This window comes from Thalia democratica, chromosome 6, assembly GCF_965202585.1.
Source record: "Thalia democratica chromosome 6, ktThaDemo2.hap1.1, whole genome shotgun sequence".
Lineage (NCBI taxonomy): Eukaryota > Metazoa > Chordata > Thaliacea > Salpida > Salpidae > Thalia > Thalia democratica.
In genome coordinates, this window is record NC_139170.1 from 65,576,331 (window position 1) to 65,598,315 (window position 21,985).

General features: G+C 23.0%; 1 protein-coding gene across 1 annotated transcript; it reads left to right on the forward strand.

Annotated features, from left to right (window-relative positions):
• Nucleotides 1-3,062: 3,062 nt before the first annotated feature.
• Nucleotides 3,063-20,858, forward strand: LOC145839360 (uncharacterized). The gene is made up of 6 exons (XM_082946940.1): nt 3,063-3,162; nt 10,655-11,131; nt 15,902-15,973; nt 16,057-16,462; nt 17,202-17,226; nt 20,214-20,858. The coding sequence occupies exons 1-6, from the start codon at nt 3,063-3,065 to the stop codon at nt 20,856-20,858; spliced, it is 1,725 nt and encodes a 574-aa protein (XP_082803066.1).
• The last annotated feature ends 1,127 nt before the right edge of the window (nt 20,859-21,985 follow it).

Here is a 21,985-nt window from a genome sequence, read left to right on the forward strand (position 1 = left end):
TTTTTTTAATAGACACGAATTTTTAAGTCTCTATATTGGTTTAATGTGTATATGATTAAGTTGAATATTAACAAAACATCCTAAAAATCTATGAATGTATAAAAAAAAAATTGTTATATCTCTTTTTATAATTTTATCTTTATAAAATTTTTCTAAATATAAGAAATTACAAAGACTGTGTATTGTATAAATTTACCTTTTTCAACCAATATTAATTAAGACAAGGAAACTGTTACGACTGATATCTAGTGCAACCCTGAAGAACATTGAAAAAATAACGAAAATTAAACGAAAGCGATGTGTGATCAAATGTTGTCACTTATTTCAGTAAATTAGCTTTACAAAATATTAACTTGATTTTGATCGCATATAAAATTTGTATCTATTAACAGCCTTTTTTTAAAAAGAAACTTTTAAATAATCTTACTGAACTATATAATATAGCTTTAACTTTTAATAATAAGTTAAAACTTTTTTTTATTTAAATAACTTCATCTACAAAAAAATTTTTTTTGACTTAATAAGTTTTAAAAAACAGATATTAGCACACTTTTAGCATTGTAACCAGTAAATATAGATTATTTAAATACTAAATTATTAATAAATTTATTAAAAATTTTTAAATATTTCATTTGAAAATTTGCTAGTATAATAGATAATATCTAAAAATTAACGTTTTTGTTGCATAACTTATAATTATTTTTTTGTTCTTTATATTTTTAGCTGTAGTACTAGAAATCAGTCCAAACACCTCTGTATTTAGCATAAACGTGTATTTTTTTTCTTATTTATCTGTTTTCCGCAAAATTTGATCATTTGATTAAAATTCCGTCTAAAAATTTATTGCTCTATTACATATTAAACATTTAAAATATTTCCTAACTACAGTAACAATAAAAATTAGCTCTTTATCTTATTAAAAATTTCAAAACATAAAGTGTAATGTTAATGTTTAAAAGTATATTTTATACAAGTCAATTATTAAAACACATGAGTGTTTTTATTTACCAACTTAAAATAGTTCTGAAACAATTCAAAAATAAGTTTAAAGGTTGAATCTAGTTAAACTATTACGCTTATCTGAAAAATGTCATGGCTATGAAAGCATTACTAAGGTTTTAAAATAGTTTCTAACCTTAAGAAATCTTACATATTAACATGAAAGCAATTCTTCTCAAAGTATGTTCGATGTCAGTGGGGAAATAACGGTCAATTTTATGGACTTCTCAAAATGTGTAATATTGCTCCTAAGGGACAATTTTGGGGTATCAGTGTCAGAAAAATCTGTCATAAAGATAACATATTTTTGACATAATCTATTTTCTTTATTATTAAAAACACTTTTAAAGTTGCATTACGGTATGTTTTCAATGTTTTTGTATCAATTAACACATTTTTAACCTAAGACTTAATTTTAAACTTAAAATAGACCTGAACCAAAATTTTCAAAAACCTGCAGATAATTCAGGTAACCTGAAAAAAAATTCTCGAAAACCAGTGTTCTCCCTGTCAATATAAATATAAATTAAATTTCTATAAGTGTATTAACTACATTAGCAAAAATAATTTTACACGAAAACTAAATGAAATTTTAAAAAAGCATAATAACAATTAATTTATTGACTACTAAACAGACAAGCTAATATTTTTTTCTAAGTATCTTGACCATTAAATCAAACAACACATGCCTGTTTTAACCATCTTTAGCTGAGAAATATAATTTTTTAACAGTTGAAATTTGGAATTTCTGAAATTTAAAATAAAAAACCGTACTTTTAAAAAGTTAGCAATCATTGTATCAAAATAAGGCGATTACTTTTAACCTAAACTATATATAAAATTTATTGTTAAGAAATTTTTTTTTGTTTTAAATACGACACAAACTGATTCGCCGTCTTCACAAAATTTTTTATTTTATATAAAAGAAAAACAAAATTCACTCATATTAAAGTTTAAATTATACATTTAACGTTGCTAAAAGAAGGTTAGGCTATCTCTAAAAACAGGATTATTGTTAAAGATACATTATGACTTAAGACAATAAAAAATTAATAAAAAATAACAGACTTAAAAAAATATTTTAAATGTATCGCAATATTATGATATTATATGTTTTTAAGGTAGTTTTTTAGTAAAATTATAAAGTAACCGATTAAACTATTTATTTATTTAGTTACATTCAAGTGCTGTTTTCTTATGAACTATCTGAATTTTTTTTATAAGCTTTACTCAGTGTTTTGACTAGACGACAACAATCTCTCAAGTAAAAAAAAATAAAACTTTGATCAATTTTTATTAATTATAGAAATAAAAATAAAGATAAATAGAGGTTTGTTTGCTTGCTAAACTATTTACCAGTTTTGCCAGCAATGAAAAAGTTATTTCTGTTTAGTTTATTATTTCATATTTTGCAACTTTGTACAAGTACATTCTGAAGTATTAGTTTGCCTACGTAAGAAATACAAAATAAGTTAAATAAGCATTAAGCTCATCCAGACTAAATAAATTTTTCAATTTTTTAAATGATTTTGACTTTTTGTAACTTTTAAACAACAGGTAATCTAATAAGTAATATTTAATACAAATTATTATATTTAGTCTTAATACATTTAAAAATTAAGTTGTTATTTCAAAAACGAATAAAACATTCATTTATTACTATCATGTAACAAAAATACACAGTTTTAAGCTTTAATTTGTAAAATTTAACACACTTAGATAAAAATATTATATTTTAAAAAGTTTTTCTTGGTCAAATTTTTTATTGACTAAAAGTATTTATTAAACGATTTGTTATTTTCAATTTACATTAAGTACAACAATTTGTGTTTTTTAACACAGTATTAAACATACTTTATAGCACTTAAGTTTAAATGATGGATCATTCTGGCCAAAACAAAAGTAAAATTATTGTTAAAAGTGTTTCTTGTGATGTTTGCAAAAAGACTTTCAAAACTAAGTCCTACCTGAAATATCACAAAAGAATTCATACAGGAGAAAAACCATACAAATGTGAATTTTGCGATAAAAGATTCACAATTTAAGGCAGCTTAACAAGTCATATGCTGGTACATAGTGGTAAGAAAGAGTTCCAATGTTATGTTTGTGGGAAACATTTTACTAAAAAAAGTAATTTAACAAGACATATGTTAGTGCACAAAGGTGAAAAAAACTTTCACTGTCATGTGTGTTTAAAATCATTTTTTCAGAAGGCTCATTTTACAACAGACTTAATAAGTCACACAAAAGAAAAACCATATAAATGTAAATTGTGTGACACGCATTTTACTCAAAAAAGTAGTATAAAGAAACATATGTCAGTTCATACTGAAATAAAAGATTTTCAATGTGAAGTTTGTGAGAAGAAGTTTACGCACAAAAGTTGTTTGAAACCTCATATGTTGACTCACACTAAAGTTAAAGATTATGAATGTGATATTTGCAAGAAGAAATTTAATCAAAAACATAGTTTAGTCACACACTTTAGAATTCATTTGGGAAAAAAAACCTTATGGTTGTGCAGAATGTGGAAAGTGGTATACTCAAGCTTCTAGTCGGAATACACATGTAAAAACTCAACATAAGAAATTAAGTAAAGAACAGCAATCAGAATTAAAGTGTAAAATACAAAAAAGCATTATTTACGATTACCTTAAGACAATACCTGAATACAATTCTAAGAATACCTTTTGTTAGCACTTACATTAAAAAAAAAATAATTTTATCTAAACATGTTGACTAACACAATTTATAAATTTACTCTGACCTTCGACACTTTAGCTAAATTTTTTAAGTGATTGAGCTAATTTAGTTTTAACATATCTGCTTTGAAAGTTATATATACATGGCATTTCTATACGTTTAACTCTGTATATCGATTTTTATAAATAAAATGGAACGTAAGTTAAGGTATTTAATTGTAATACATCGTATATTAAACTCTAATAAACATTTTAAATTCGTAACAGTTTAGAATTTAATATGTTTTTATATACTTCCGAGGGATAATATATAGTATGTAACAATTGGAAATAAAATTACTTTTTAACTTCTCCAAATACTCATGTTATCTTACAAATTTTAATATTTTAAAAATCTTCTTTGGTTGATGACTAATGGTTGATTTAGGAAACTATTATAGTTAAATAAATGTAAAGATCTATAAGTTAGTGATTTAATACAATGGTTACTTTTATCAAGTATGTTGGCCTCTTTAAAATCAAAAAATAAAAAAAATTTGGTTTTATTTTTAGATTGATTTTATATACCTAATCAATTACTAAATCTTATCATCTATCAATAAAAATAAAACATAAAATTAAGAATCACGGATTACTAACAAGAAAAATGAGGTATTTGTTATAAACAAATGAATAATAGTAAGCAGCAGATAATCTTAAATAAAAAACTGACAAGTTAAAAGAGTAACATAAATAATAATGATGGTATAATAGTTGCAGTTACTATGACTAACTTTATAAATAACAGTCTAATTTATTAGTTATCAAAGTTTATTTACTGCACAATGAACTAACATTTCATTTAATTCAGTAACTAAAATTATATAAAAATAAAAAGTTGTTAGTTTAGTAATCGCAGTTAATGATGTTTTATCAATTATTACAATGTTTTATTACTGAAGTAACTGATAATAATAGGTAGGAGTCAAATATGACGTATTTATATGAGGGGTCATTTTTGCACAAAGATACTTGCACTATAGGGTCATATTTGCACGAAGAAACTTTTGCACAAGTTGGTTAATTAGTTATAATATAATTTTCTTTTTATAATTTGTTCATTTTCTTTTACTGTTACCTCTAACCCTTATCCTCGGTGAGTAACATTTATACTCTTTTAATTTTATACAATTCAATATAAGTTTTTATTATCTTTTTAACATTTTTTTAAATTGGTAACTTTGTTATTTATTATATTTTTTTTTTGCTTTTACTTTTACTACTACTGTTACTCTTAGCCATTACCCTCGGTTGAAATCTTTTTATTTTTGTTTTATATATATATATATATATTTATTTATATTTATTTTTTATTTTATTTTTTTTTAGAAATTATTATCAAATGATTATTTCTACTTTAACTGTTACCCTTAACCCTTATCCTCAGTCGGTAACTTTTTTATCTCTTTTTTTTTAAATGTTTTTTATTTATTTTTTATTATTCTCGTGAAAAAATAAGCCTTTGTGCAAAAGTGACCCTCCGTGCCAAAGTTTCTTAGTGCACAAGTAACCTCTAGTTCTAGTACAAAAATGACCCTTCGTTCTAAAGTGTCTTCTTGAATTTTTGACCTGTTCCAAACATTTAAATTTGATAGTCTTATAAACAATCAAAATATTTTTTATAATTGAGAGTTTTTTAAACATAGTTATTTTCTAAGTAATTATATAAGTTAAAATACGTGCTCATTTTAAAATATTTTCATTTTTATAACTAAACAATCTTTATACTATACTTCATGTAAACTTAATGTTCGTTTTCGGACAAAATTGTATAATTAAAATCAAAGCCTTTACTGTACAAATGGACCATTATATAATAATACACTTTATATTTTTTAATTAAATTTTGTTAATAAAGAAATAAAAGATAGATTATATATCGTGAATTTGTGAACTAAAAAATAAAAATAAACTAATAAATACATTAATTTAATGTAAGAGTACTCAAATTTAAGTTAAGTTTTATTAAAAGGAGATTAGGAAAATACGATTTGCTTTATTGTTTAAAAATTATCATAATTAATTAATTAATTTTAAAGTCTTTAATATAACGTAATTGAAACAATAAAAAATATAGATAAAAAGGTTTGAAAAAAAAAAACATAAAAATCATTTATATGTTTGTGTTTTATTTTTTAAGGGTTTTTAATAAGGTTAATAGTCCTGGCAAGACTAGAATATAACAATATATAATATATTGTGGTTTGCAAGTCGATAAGCGAAAATTGTTTGTACATCAAGTCCTAAGAAAAAATATTTTTAGCACTTTTTGTCATTAATGATTAAAATTACTCAGAGAAAAAAGATTTTACTTTTATGTTTATCTTAGTAATTTTATAAAAATAAATCAAATATAGTCTAAACAACTTAAAACAATATTTTGTTTTATAAGTTATTTATGTCGCAAAGTATTAATAACTTATTAGTTTAACTTAGATTTACAATATTTAATTAAAATAAACTGAATTTTTTAAAAACATTATAGTAAAGCAACATTGTTATGTGCAACTCTTTTATTTTACATAAAGAGGTCGCAATTTTTTTGTCCCGAAAACCATGTTTTAGATAGAAATATTTAATTTGCACATCTTCACTTTATTGAACTTGATAACCAATAATTAAAAAACTATTTAACTGTATTTTAATTAAAGTTTAGCTATTTGACAAGGCTTTACGATAAAAAAACAACTAAAAATCTTTTTTACTTCATATTGGTAACAAATATTTGTTTATCATATTTTATAATTTATTTCAACCTAACATTTTTTTATTTATAAAAATAATTTGCTCAAAGTTCTAGTTAAAATCAGTATAATCGAACCTTTATAAATAAAAAACTTTAACTTATGTTGAGGAAATTATTTTAATTTACAAGAAGACACATTTTATTATGAAAACAAAATTTTAATATATTTAAAAAACTAAAATTAAAATGGGATGAAGGTAGTCTTTCTCTTTTGATTTTAAAAACCGGACAGGATTAAATTTTAGATAAAAAAAATAAAAAATGGAAAGAACCATTAAAAAAATCAGTCACAGTCTTATACAAGCACTTTGAAGAGATCTTTTGTTTATTAAAAAACAAGCGTTTTCAATTCTGCAGAAAATAAAAAATGTACTAGCAACTAGAGAAAATTAAGTAACTTAAATTAAATATTTTTAGTAAAATTAAAAATAAAACTAAAAACTACTATATCATTAACTTACTTAATTTCATACTTTTACTTCAAAATTAATGGAACACTTATATTTGAGATTAGTCAGTAAAGTTTAATATAATTTTTCAATTTGAAAAACTGAGAAAAGACTCTTTAGAAAATTATTTTCGTTTACTGTAACTAAGAATAACTATTTCCATAAACAACAAACAATTAAAAAATCCCCTAATATTGTACTTGATAAAAAAAAAATTTGATGACGTTTTGAATATGCAGCTACATGCAACATATGCAAAAATTTATACATTGAACAGACTATGAATAGCTTTACTAAGAGGTGGAATGCCCACTGAAACATATGGAAAAACAATAAAACTGAACTAAACCATGAAATAAAAGACCATAATTTAAGACCATTATTGAAAATTTCACAAAAACAATATACCAGAAAAGATAGAAAACGCATACACAGTCCAGTTTTTAGAAAGCCCTATAAGAACTAATTTAGACTACACATAACAATGGTGGATTAAGTATACTTAAGATTTAAGTTTTAGTTTAGTAGTACATGTATAATAAAATTAAACCAACAAATTACAATAGTTGTTAGAACTAATTCAAAATTTATATAGTTATATAAGTTTGAAACTAAACTAATTATCTTTACATAGCCATAATTTTTTTTGACCTATCTCAAATATAGTTTGACGAAAAATACCTAAGTGAACTGCCCTGTAGACTGTAGATAAAAAAGTTGATTGAAGTCAAAACTAATTTCTTTTTTTTTAGTAATTTGTTTTTTCCAGCTAAAAAATAAATCTTTGATTTCATGTTTTTTATTTTAATTATAAAAGAGAAAAACTTAACTCAATAAAGCACAATGTTGCTTTTTTAGATTTCTATATTTTTTGTAGTACGACAAATTAATATATAGCTCAGTGTATCATTTAAATTTATGTAAAGTATGATAAAAAGGAAATATTTTTTAATTTTGTTCAGTTACGTATATCCAGCTTAGAGAAACATGAAAAATATATTATATGGGAAATATTGTGCAATTAGGGAAATCGTATGAAAAACAGTTTCTGAATTGCCTTTACGAATTTTCAAAAATCTTTTTTCAACTTATATGGCAATAAGAAAAAAGTTATTAATGTTTGTAAATCTGTAATATACATAAGTAATAGTTCAAAAACTTTCTTATTCTTTTTATTAGTTTATGTTTGAATGTTCTTCTATCTTTATAGAAAATATTATATTTTAGTTAAAATAGTTATTTTGAAAAACATTATGTTTTTTAAAAACAAAACTTAAGTAAGCTTTACATAGTACATTGTAAGACACTTAGTTGTTTTCATATATAACAAATGATAATTTTAATGTTTGTTCTAACACTTATACATCAAAAAGTATTGTAATAAAAAAACTTATGTATACCAAAGTACTAAAAGTCATTGTAAACATTTAAATAATTGATTTTATAACTAATTTAAAATAGGGGTATGCAACCTACGGTCCAATAAACCGAAATCTATCAGAATGCAAAATAATTTGGACTGCGATGAGTTGTTTGAAATATAGAACAAAAATAAAACAAGTAAATATAAAACTCTCTATAATTAAATTCTTAAAATGGTTTCAAAGTTTTTTTTTGACTTAATACTTTTAAATCCGGGTAAATGTTAAGAAAACACAAAAGTAACTTTTACGCTAGTTTTAATTAAGTTTGTTTAAATTGTAATTAATATTAAGCCTAATATACTTTAAGTTCAATTTTTCGTTATCTTTGTTCATTTTTAATTTTACTTAATTAATTTAAAATTCTGTCTAATTTTTATTTATATTACAAAAGTCAATACATGCAAAAAATAACGTTTTACAAAAAAAAAAACCGTCCTGTACAATATATATATATATATATTGTAAAGAACTGTTATTATGATTTTTTTTTATTATGACTTCATAAGTTTAATCACTTTAAAACAGACACACTTAATATTTTCGCTTTCTGATGTATAAAAAGTTCTTGATCATACAATCAAACAACACATGCTTATATCAAATAATTTTAGTTAAAAAAAAACTTCAACTGTTAAAATTTAACCTTCAGAAAGTAAAAAATGAAGTAAAATCGTTTCGTTTATAATAAGTAATCATCGTATCATAATAATTCTACTGATTTTAGCAAAAACTGTACATTTAACTTACTACAAAAAAGGCATTTTTTTCATTTTAAAGCACAACAAAAACTGATTTACTTTCATATAAGCTATGTTTTCAGATTTACAATAAAAGTTCAATTATAAAATAATTTTATTCATACTTTTATCGCTGAATAAGTTAAAAAATGCATAAGTAAGAGTGCTTAAGTTTTGTTTAACGATTGTTACTTTAGCTTGTTACTTAAAAAGCTCTGAAAATCTTTTTAGGAGAAACAGTGTCAGATAATTATCAAATAACATTTTAATACTTTTAAAGTTGCTAAAAGCAGATTAAACTATCATTGAAAATAGGATGATTAATGAAAGATACATTAAGTTCAAGACAACCATAAATTGGAAAAAAAAACTACAAAAGTTAAAGAAAAGTATTTCAGCTTAATATGATGTTAAATGTTTTTAAAATAAATAAGTTTTTTCTGACTTGTTTTACTAGTATTTTTTTAAATTTATTGACTAAATTATTTTGTTTGTTTAGGTGGTGTTTTCTTCCGTCCTATCTGAACATTTAATCATAGACTTTAGTTATACACTGAATAAACGACAACAATTTCTTAAGATCATTTTATAATGAAGTAAAATAGAAATTGTTTTCTTTCAAAGTATTTTTCAGTTTTGATCACACTTGAATTGTAATTAAAATTAGTTTGATATCTCATACCTTAGCAAATTTGTATGAATATTAGTTTGCCTACGTAGGATATACGAAAAGTTTACCCTAAAATAATAAATAAGTATTTAATCAATCAAGACTAAAGTAAAATTTTTATATATTGCTTACTTTAACTTTTTTAAAATGTAAACTATTGAGAAATCTAAACCTAGTACAAATATTAGATAGAAGTAAATAAATGCTAAAATTGTTTGAGAACATAAGTATAATTTTTAAAACAGCTTTTCTGCTGTAAAATAAAATGTTTTCAAGTATTTTTGACAATTATAACTGTTACTCTGCAATTAGATATCCATTTTAGACTTAGAAAGTTAAATAACCTCAGAAATGTAAACTTTTTTATTGATTGTTGCATCTTAAATAATATTAACTGTGCACAATTTTAAATACACATCTTTTTTTATTTTGATTTCTGTGACTTATTTTACCAATAATGTAACTTTTAGTCACGAGTAATATAATAAGTACTAACAAAAAAATTCCAAAACACTAGTCTTAATACATTGAAAAATAAGTTGTTTTTTTAAAAATAAATAAAGTAAGCTGTTTCTATCTTTAATTGTGAAGTTAAAAAATTCAGATGAAAATTTTCACAAAAAGGATCTTTTTTTATAAAATTTTATTTATTAACTGAAAGTAATCATTAAAAAACTAATTATTTTTTAATTTAAGTTAAGTTCATCAATCATCTCTGTTTTTTTTTTTACGCACTATTAAACATAATTTTTAGAACTTAACTTTTAACTATGGGTGATTACGGTCAAAACAAAAGTAATATGGTTGTTAAAAGTGTTTTTTGTGATGTTTGCAAAAAATCTTACAAAACTAAATCCTACCTGAAAATTCACAAAAGAATACATGCAGGAGAAAAACCATACAAATGTGAAATTTGTGACAAAAGATTTATTATCAAAAGTAGCTTGACAACTCACATGTTGGTACATAGTGGTAAAAAAGAGTTTCAATGTCATGTTTGTCATAAAAGTTTTGCTATAAAATCTAGACTAAAACAACATTCAGTTACTCACACCAAAGACAAACTTTTTAAATGTGATTTGTGTGAAAAAAGTTTTACTTATAAAAGTAGTGTGAAGACACATATGCTAGTTCATACTGGAATAAAAGAACATCAGTGTGAAATTTGTGATAAGAAATTTTCACTGAAATGTAATTTGTTCCGTCATATGTTGACTCATACTAAACTAAAAGCTTATGAATGTGATGTTTGCAAGAAAAAATGCAGTCAGAAAAGTGATTTAGTCAAACACTTTAGAATTCACTTAGGAGAAAAACCTTATGGTTGTGCAGAATGTGGAAAGTGGTTTACTGATTGTTCTACTCGTAATAGACATATAAAAATACACCATAATGAACTAAGTAAAGAAAATCAATCAGAACTGAAGTGTAAAATACAAAGAAGTATTGTTTATGACTATCTCAAGACAATATCTGAATACAACTTTAAATATACTTAATGTTAGCAGTTTGTATTTTGTCATATTAGTTATAGTAAACTCTGAATATCTGTTATATGTTTATAAATAAGTATTAAAAAAATGTCTTTATACTGATCTAAATTTATTTACTTTTGTGTATAATTTTCAACTTTTTTTGTACTAGATATATGTGCTATAAAAAAATACTACTTAAAAAATAAAACTTATCATTAACATTTAAGTATGATTTTGAATTTCCGATCAAACTTATAAGCTACGGAAGCTTTAAAACAGTAAAAGTAAAACTTTGCTTTGTTTTATTTTTTCATTCTCAGTTTAGTTTTTTGAATTTATATATTAATAAAAAAACAAATTTTGATAAAAAGTTTTGTATATTTTTAGTAACATATAAAACTGAAAAAGTAATATTTATGATTAGTTACGACTTCATTTTACGACGATAAATGATAAATATTATTTTAATTTGTTCAACTATTGTATTTCAAAATGACTAAAAAATATACTAAAGAATAATAAAAATGAATCGATATGTCAAGTTAAGCAGTTTAATTAAGTATTAAATGTGTTTGCTTAAATTTAAATTTGTTTAATTAATGCTTTTGTGTAATTAAAACTTTAACTAAATATTGAAAAATAAAAATATTAATACAATTTTTTTTCGAAATTCACACACAAGCATTATTTGCAAAACTTTATTATATTAAAAAAATATTCAATCAAACGGTTTAAAATGGCGTAGCACTACTTTTAATACTACTTTTAAAAAAGTAGTATACTAAACAACGTAAGTTTCTACAATAATGTTTATTAATAATAATTAAAGGTAGTTTTATATACCGCATTCAAAATAGTTTAGTTAAATCATTTAAACTTATTCTTTAACCTTTACTTGATAAATAGTTCTTACTTAAAATGCTTAAAAATATAAATATATTTGAATTAAAAAAAAAAATCATTAAAAACGTTGCTATAATTTATTTACTCTAAGCTAAAACTAGAATATAAAACAAAAATTATAAGTTCTAAACAGTAAACGAAACAATTGAATTATTAATAGTAGCCTAATAAAAAGTTAAAATAAAAATAAATAAAAGGTTGATTTTTAATAAGGTACAAAGAAGTAACAATTTCTAAATTGGTTATGACTTTTTAGTATAGTTCACTACTTTTAATTTTCATTAGAAGCTAAACATAACATTATAAAAAGTTTTTATTTAAAAACAAAAAAAAAACTAATTAATTTATAAATGAGAGTGTTAATAACTGTGAAGAAATCATTAAATAAAATTTGAATACAATCAAAGCGTCGACTGCAGATCTAATGTCGATTCTGATTGGCTAATATCTTATTTTATATTTTAAGTAATAATGTTTTTTTTTTTTTGGTTTATTTTTTATATATTGGGTAAGGATGGTTAAAATTAGCGTATAAATGTTTTTAATATTCTGTTGTAGTATAAATTTTACTTCATTTGCATAACGTTAAGAATGAAAACATTTCTAAAAACTCACAACTCAGCCGATACGAATTAAAAGAAATAAATTGTCAGTTTACCTAAATAGAGAATCTTTATAATCAACTATCGTTTTTAGTGTTTAAATATCTTCTAGCTTAGCATAATGAAAATCATTACCTCACAATTAAATATTTTGAATCTAGATATTTGTAATTATTTGCTCCATGTTTATTTTTTATTGATTTTTGAGCTATTCAGGATGTTTAAGTAGCGTTTGTCCTTGCTTTAATAATAGTTTGAGATTTTTATTCTATAAATTTTTACACACGGTTAGGTATATGTTCTATGATCCTTGTACCTAAATGTCCTGAAGTTTAAAGTTTAAAGCATTTGATTTTGTATTTTTTAAACTTTTTCTTAATTTGGCAATGGGTATTGGTCCTTTGCTTTCAATAAAAAAAATCCATTGGGTTGGGGCTAGACTTTTAGTTTGGGGCCCCTTATATTTATATGTGAATAAAAGCTTTTAAGATTTTTTTTTCCCAATTGTTAATATTTTGTACTATTTGGTCTTATTCGAGAATTCTTTATTCCGCAATAAGGCCTAATAAAACGAAATACTAACAGTTTGAAAATAAAAATTTTGTATTTTATTTATTCACATATACATATAAATATTAAAAAAAATATTATTTCTTTTAATTCAAGCTATGTAAAAATTGATAACAAAACTCTTTTTTTGTTCTATTTAGCAGGATTCCGGAATTAAGAATTCTAAAATAAGGCCACATATTACAAAATATTAACAATTGGAAAAAATATCTAAATGGCATTTATTCATATATAAGTATAAATATTAAAATAAATAATAGATTTAACTTTTTTTTTTTATTTCGAGTTTAGTAAAAATTGATAACAAAACTCAGTTTTTTCTAAGGGGCCCCACATTAAAAGTTAAACCCCAACCAATATATTTTTTTTAATTAAAAGCAAAGAACCGTTCTCAAGAAAACAAAAAAATAATTAGCTATTAAGATAAAGAAAATAATTGGGTCCAAAGTTAGGACATACATTTGGATTTTAAAAATCGTCACCAAACCAACATTGCACTCGTGTTAAAACTTAGATATAAAAAACAACAAAGTTCAAAAAATAACTAAAACATTTCATGTTATTACTAGTAAATAGATACTAAATTAAGAATAGAAAACTAAAACAATTTTTATTTTTATAAGGTACAAATAAGCAACAATCTCTAAAATATTTGTGACAAATTAATTTAATTTTAATAACTAATTTAAATATATCTTACTACTTGTTGTCAAAAACTTACAGTCGGACAGTATACGATAATCATGAATAGATTTTCACAAACAAAAAGAAAAAAAGAAAGAAACTAGTTAAGTGACCAATGAGACTATAATATAAAAAATGTATATCTATCATTAAATAAAACTGAAATAAATTTAAAGAAAACTAAACGGTTAGTCCAACTAAATAGAGACACTTTATAATAAATTACAATTTTTTCTAATGCTGGTATAGCTTATAACTTAACCAAGTCTTAAAAAATATTGCAAGAAGTAATAATTTTAAATCTAGATAGTTATAATTGTTTGCTCAATGTTTATTGTTTATTAATTTTTAAGCTATTCAGGATCTTTAGTAGCGTTTAGGTATTACATCTGAAAAAGTTAAAATACATTTAGGTAAAAAGAATTCGATCCCGGTTTTAAAATCTTTAGAAGTTTGTCTATTATAGCATTTTTATAGGAGAAATTTAATTTGTATAGTATACGGTTTTTGTTTAATTCTGGTATTGGATCTTTTAACTGCACTTTTAATACTGCTTTCAAAAAGTTCTTGAATTTTCTTAATTTTACGTCGACTTTGATAAGACTAATATTTTGTTCTTTAGAATACGTTATATATCTTCAATAAATAGTGGGAATACTGGGAACTTCTTAGGTATGTATACTTTAGTTTTATTAAGATTATTACCATGCATAGTTTACTTTAGAAATATATCAATGAAAAACTGATTAGTAACAAAATTTTAATTTTTTTTTGATTGCTTAAATAACATGAAATTGTTTAATTTTACTGCCAATTTTATTAATTTTTTAAATAATATTATATATATTAATTAACTAACTAAGTTATTCAGTTTATTTAGGTATTAAACTGTTTTTTTTCTTCTGCATCTAAAACACCTTAATGTCTAATATAAATGACGAAAACCTCTCCAATTAAAAAAAATTTATTTTGATCAATTTCTTAATGAAGATGAAACATACTGAAAAGTTATCATCAATTAAGAAGTGCTTTCTGTCCAGTTTATTATTTCATATTCAAAAAGAAAGAAAATACTTACAGTTTACTATTGTCTAATACACAATATTTTTGAACCCAGATTAAACTAGTACATGACAGCAAACATTTTTATTCAGATAAAAGTAAAATTTAATTTATTTGGTTTACTTTAGCTTTTAAAAACGTAAGTTTTTGAAATGTATGTATTGAATTAGCATTAATAAATAAAAGACATTTAAGTGCTAAAATTTAAGAACAAAAGTATATATCTAATAAACAGTCTTACTTTTACAGTTTTCAAACAAGTTTAAGAAATACTATAGTTTTTCTGCAATTAGATATTCATGTTAGAGTCTGATAGTTAATAACCTCAGAAATGTAAACATTTTTTATAATTGTTGCATCTAAAATAAAAGTTACAGTACACAATTTTTTAACACATATCTTTGTTTATTTTAGTTTTTATGACGAACTTTGACCAAGTCATTTAATTTTTAGCCAACAGGTAATCTAATAATGATTAAAAAAAACATTCAAAAAAACCAGTCTTAATACATTGTAAAATAAGTGGTTACTTAAATGATAGATAAAACATTGATTTAGTATTGTCTTAAAATAAAATACACAGCTTTTAGCTTCGATTTGTTAAGTTTAAAAATTTTTAAAAACAACAAGCAATTTTTCATTAAATAATAAATAACTTTTTAGTTTAAATAAGGTACATCAATATCTTTTTTTCACATATTGTTTTGATACTTACAGAACCTTTAGCACTTTAGTTGAAACTATGGGTGATTCTGGTCAAAACGAAAGAACTATAGTTGTTAAAAATGTTACTTGTGATGTTTGCAAGAAAACCTTCAAATCTAAATATTACATGAAAGTTCACAAAAGAATACATACTGGTGAAAAACCATACAAATGTGATAGTTGTGACAAAAGATTTGCTCAAAAAAGTCATTTAAAAACACACATGTTAGTTCATAGCAGGAAATTAGATTTCCAATGTGACGTTTGTGACAAAAAATGCGACAAACAGTAAGTTTAGAGCAACACAAGTCACTTAATACAGGTAAAAAAGAATTCCAGTGTCATGTTTGTCATAAAAACTTTTCGCAGAAAAGTAATTTAAAGACTCACTTAGTTATTCACACTAGAGAAAAAAACTATGAATGTAATCTATGTAACAAAAGTTTTACTAGGAAAGGTAGTGTTAAAATACACATGTTGGTTCATACTGGAAAGAAAAAACATCAATGTGAAATTTGTGAAAATAAGTTTTCTCAAAAAGGTCATTTAAAACAACACGTTTTAACTCACACTAAAGTAAAAGACCATGAGTGTGATATTTGCAAGAAAAAATTCAGTCAGAAAAGTGATTTAGTCACACACTTTAGAATTCACTTAAGAGAAAAGCCTTATGGTTGTGCAGAATGTAGAAAATGGTTTACTGACAATTCTACTCGAAATAGGCATATAAGTAATTGTCATAAAGAACTTAGTAAAGAAAAGCAATCAAAACTATAATGTAAAATACAAAGAAGTATTGTTCATGATTATCTCAAAACAATTTCTGAATATAACTCTATTTATTGTTAGCAGATTGGTATAAAATTAAGATTGTCGGTAAACTTAAATTGCTCTTTTACGTATAATTTTAATTTACATAATTTATATACACACTAAATTTTGAGGCTTTATTTTTGATTGTTTTTTTATATGATGGAGCTACTCAAATTTTTTAAAGCTATTTAAAGCTTTAAGAGCTGTTTGTACTTCAAACATATTTTAAAGCTATGAGTATATAACATTTTTTTTTGTTATGTCTCTGTTTAAAAACTTATATTAATGAAGTTATTTTTAAATAAACGTTTACTATATAGACTTTAATTTAGTATACTTTGTACATTTAATTTGTTTATTATCAGTTTAAATTTGAAGAACTAGAAATTTATTTTTTTTAATACCGATATTTAAGTTACAAATGGAAACTTGTCATTTTCTGTAATATTTTAAAGCACAAAACTTATACTTGAACTTATTTAAAATGTATATTATTGTGCATAGTTTAATAACTAACATATTGTATACTTAAGAACTGGTTGTTAAATTATTGTTTCTAAAAAGCAAAGAACTGAAAAAAAAGTATTATTATTTAACATTTTCTACTGCTATTTGAAAAAGGAAAATAAATAATTTCTCTTTCAATGTATAACAATTTCACTAGTCAACATTAAGAACAAATAATAACACAGTTAGTTTTTACTTTATTGCGGACCAGTTTTTTTTACATTTCTGGTATTACTATGGGCTATAAAAAACTATTATTATTTTTTACGTAAATAGAAATATTTGAATTTTTACGGGATGACGATTTTGAAAATAGCCTTAAGGTGAAAAACTTAAAGTTTATTTTGTCGTTAACAATTTAGTATACTTATTAAAACAAGGTTTATTTTAATACAACACTATACCTTTATTCGGGAATTGCTTATAACCTGCGGACAAATCCAGTCCGATCAAATCTGAGAACTCATTACCAACCAAAGGTAAGGGTTAGGAATGACAGTAAGAGAAAAAATAATTAAGTATAAAATAAATAAAAACATATTGGTTAGGATTTCTGTAGTTGTTAATTGTGTGCAACCCGATTATTTATAATATAAGAATTTTCAGAGGTAGTGACTTACTGTTTTGTATCACATTTGATTGGTAAGAAACTTCATTCAGCGTCGTAATAAAGTTTTTAATTATTTTATAGATTGATTGTGTTTTTAAATAATTAAATAATTTTTTTGTTAAAATTTTTTTCAAAGGTTGTTACTTTAGCTGACACTGCTTGTCCTTAGAGTATTTTCCGAGATTTTTAAATAACAGTTGACAACATAAAGCACACAAATTTATAAAGTAAGAACAACTAAAGAGAAAGTAAATTAAATAATAAATACTTGGTCGTTGTAATTTTGTACTTAAGCAAATATAAGGGAAATTAATTAACTAGAAAATAAACTAAGCAAAAACATTTGTCAAACTCTTACTTATAAATAAACTGACAATAATAACAGGCAAACTCTGAAATAAAATAAAATAAAATATAGGTTGGTATAAATAACATAAAACACCTTACAACCATAAGTAAAAACTAGAAACAACTAGATCTATAATGCGGACACATTGAAGTTACTTCTTTTTTTATATTTAGTGCTTTAACTTTGCCTGCTTCTGCAATGGCCATTCCAAAATTGAGATTTAAATAATTAAGCTATTATGTATTAAACACTCGAATTCATACAGTTTTCTCATTTATGTTATAAGTTAATTTTTGATTTTTTAAAACATACCTATTTAACTTTATTGCGTAGCTTGATATACTTAAGCTCGAAACTAATTTATTTTTTCTTATTTCATTTAAATTAAGTTTTAACTCAAGTAACAGTCAAGACTAAAGCACTATTCAAACTAATGTTAAAAATTAAATTTAAAAATATAATGCATAGTTTATTTACTTATTAACAAATAAAAGAACACACTTCCTAATTGCTATAAAATAGTGTCTAGTAATGTTATTGAATTTGACTAAAATGCTTGTTGCTTGACTAGCGACAATCTTAAAGCGGCAAAAATTATCCACAGTTGTAGATCGGACAAAATGCTTAGATTTTGTTCAAAACAGCTAATAGATGTAAAAAATTTCAAACATTTATAAAAAATTAAGATAAATACAATTAAAATTGTAAGAAAGTGACTTAATTGATTTGTGTTATTAAAGAACAGTTAAAATAATTAACTTTGATTTTTTTTTAAAGTTTTACTTCAACTACAAGTTCTATTATAAAAATACTAAAATTAACTATTTTGTACAGAAGTTAACCGAAGTGTAAAATAAAACGAAGTGTGGTTTATGACTAAGTGTAGATAATATCTGAACATCTGCGATTTAAAATGACACTTGGCTACTCCATTAAAAAAAAGGAATTAAAATGTAATTTTTGCGATAAAATTTTAACTGAAAAAGTTAAGTAAAAACACGTATGTTAATCGTACTGGTATAAAGTAAAAATCAGTGTGAAGTTATCGAAAAGAAGTTTACTTTTAAGATTATAATTTGTGCGCCGTAAACTAATGAAAGCTTAAGCAATCAAAAAAAATTACAAGTAAACCGGCAGTATAATTAAACTTATTTAAAACAATAGTTGAAATATTACTATCAGGGATGTTTTAACACTAATAACAGTGATTTTTATAATTTCTAATGTACAAGATTGAAAAACGAAGATAGTTCAAAATCCCTAGCAACAACTTTAAAACTGTTCAACGCGCAAGTAACTTCAAAAAAAAAATTTGGATTTGGTACTTTTCAGTAGATTTTTCTACTAGTTGCATATCAAAGTTTTGATTTTAAGTAATTAACTTTTATAACAACTATCAAGTATTTTATTAGAATTAAGTATGTTAAATATTAAGAAAAGTTAATAATTATCGAGATAAATTCAAAAATATCCTTTACTCAGATTTATTAATATTCGTTTTAACATTATATTTTTCTATTTATCAGATAAGAAAACATTTTTTAGCAACTATTATTTTAAATTATGATTAAACTAATACAGTGTATAAGTATTAACCTAGTTTTAATTATGTTTGAACTACAGACGTCATCAATCTTGTAATTAGCTTGTGAATAAACTCAACAAAGAAAGATATATTTATTTATGATAAAATTTAGCTGAATTGAGTTTAAATACAAAACATAGTACGAAGATACTCTATTTAAACAAAATTAATCTTATACGTAAAATTAAAAACCAATGACATTAAAATTTATTAGATTTTTCTATTATAAGTTATCAATGAATTTCTAGAATTTTGTAGAAAGTTTTTTATTTACAAATGTAATAATAAATCTCTTCATAGTAAGATTTACTATAACTAACTAAAATTTAGGTTTTGTGGATGTATTTTAATGCTACTTTAGATTATAATATTTAAAAATTACTTAAGGTTTAAACTGAACCAACATATTATCATTAATTAACAACAAAATATGACATTTTATTAATTACATGAAACAAATTAAAAGTTTATAACAGTTTAGGTTTAAACATTTTGAAAATGAACAAAGCACATGTTTGTGAAGATATGGTAACTCCTAACTGTTTGGAGTGTGATTTTTGCAAGAAAACATTCAAGTATAAGTCACAACTGACTGTTCATAGAAGAATTCATAATGGAGAAAAGCCATACAATTGTGAGGATTGTGGAAAAAGTTTTAAAGAAAAAAGTAAGTTAAAGCGACATATGTTGGTACATAGTGGTGAAAAAGAATTCCAATGTTTTGTTTGTTTAAAAGAATTTGCATATAAACAAGTATTAGAGCGGCACATGGTTACTCATACTAAAGAAAAAGATTTTAAATGTGAAGTTTGTGACAAAAGATTTACTCGAAAAGGGTATGTTAAGACACATATGTTAGTTCATACTGGAATTAAAGAACATCAGTGTGAAGTTTGTGAAAAGAAGTTTTCTCGGAAATTTAATCTAAAACAACACATGTTGACTCACACAAAATTAAGAGCTAATGAATGTGATATTTGCAAGAAGAATTTTTCTCGGAAAAGCCTTTTAGTTACACACTTTAGAATTCATTTAGGAGAAAAACCTTACGGTTGTGCAGAATGTGGAAAATGGTTTACAGATAATTCTAATCGAAATTATCATATTCGTAATCATCATAAGGAACTAAGTAAAGAAAAGCAATCAGAACTGAAGTGTAAAATACAAAGAAGTATTGTTTATGACTATCTTAAAACAATATCTGAATACAACTTTAAATATTGTTAGCTGTTTATTTTGTAAATAAGTTTGTTCAAATATTTTATATAACTGTTTTTTATGTATAATTACGAATAACATTTTATATTTGTAATAATTCATGAAGTACATAAGTTTATATGAAGGAGCTATTTAAAAAATTATTTGAGCTCTCCTAAAAGAGCAAAGAATTTTGAAATTTATTTATATATTAGTCTGTCTAAAATTTATCTTAATTAGACTTAATACAAAAATACGTAAACTTCAGAGATAATATATATTTGTTTAGTTTATCATAAACTTTAAGATTGATGTTTATTACTTTTTATAAGGAACTAAATAAAGAACAACAATCAAAGCTGATAATTTAAAATATAAAAGATTGTTTTTGATAACTATTTTAAGACTACCTGAATATATTTCTTATTATCTATTTGTTTATGTTAAGCTATGAAAATAAATCGGTTACATAGTTTTGAACAAAAATCGATAATATATAATTTGAGTAAAATAATTTGTTGTTATGCATTAACTTACAATGTTTTAGTTTGGTTTATTACTTAATATAGCTAATTGTATATTGAAATAATATCTTTTAAAAAATAAAAGTAATTTTTAACTATGAGTTTGTTTTAATATCTTACAATAACATTTATTATTACTAAATGATAACGAATGTGTCAAATTAGTTACTATACTTCATATTTAATTTTAATTAAATATACTTTTTTTAACTTCCAAATATTTAAAAGAAAGTTATATGCTAAAAGATATGCTAGATTCTGTTTTTATAAAACTCAATTTTTAATTATCTAAAAGTAATGTTTGTTCTAGATGAAATTTTTTTCTTTAAATTAAAAAAAAAAAATATTTCAAATAAGTAATAACGTTTAAATCAATAATGTATAGTTCAGATTTAAAACATATATTACTTAAAAGTTTCTTATTAACAACACGTTATTAATAATTATAAAACTTTTGTGCCATCACAATAAAACTTGAAATTTTGTCAAGTTACACAAGCGAATTTATTAAAATAAGTGATAATATCTAAGTAAACATCGTTATCGTTGAAATTTTTTTATTCATATTTTACAGGTGTCGCACTAGAATCCAGCCTAAACACGCGCTGTCTTTAATATAAACGATCAATTTTC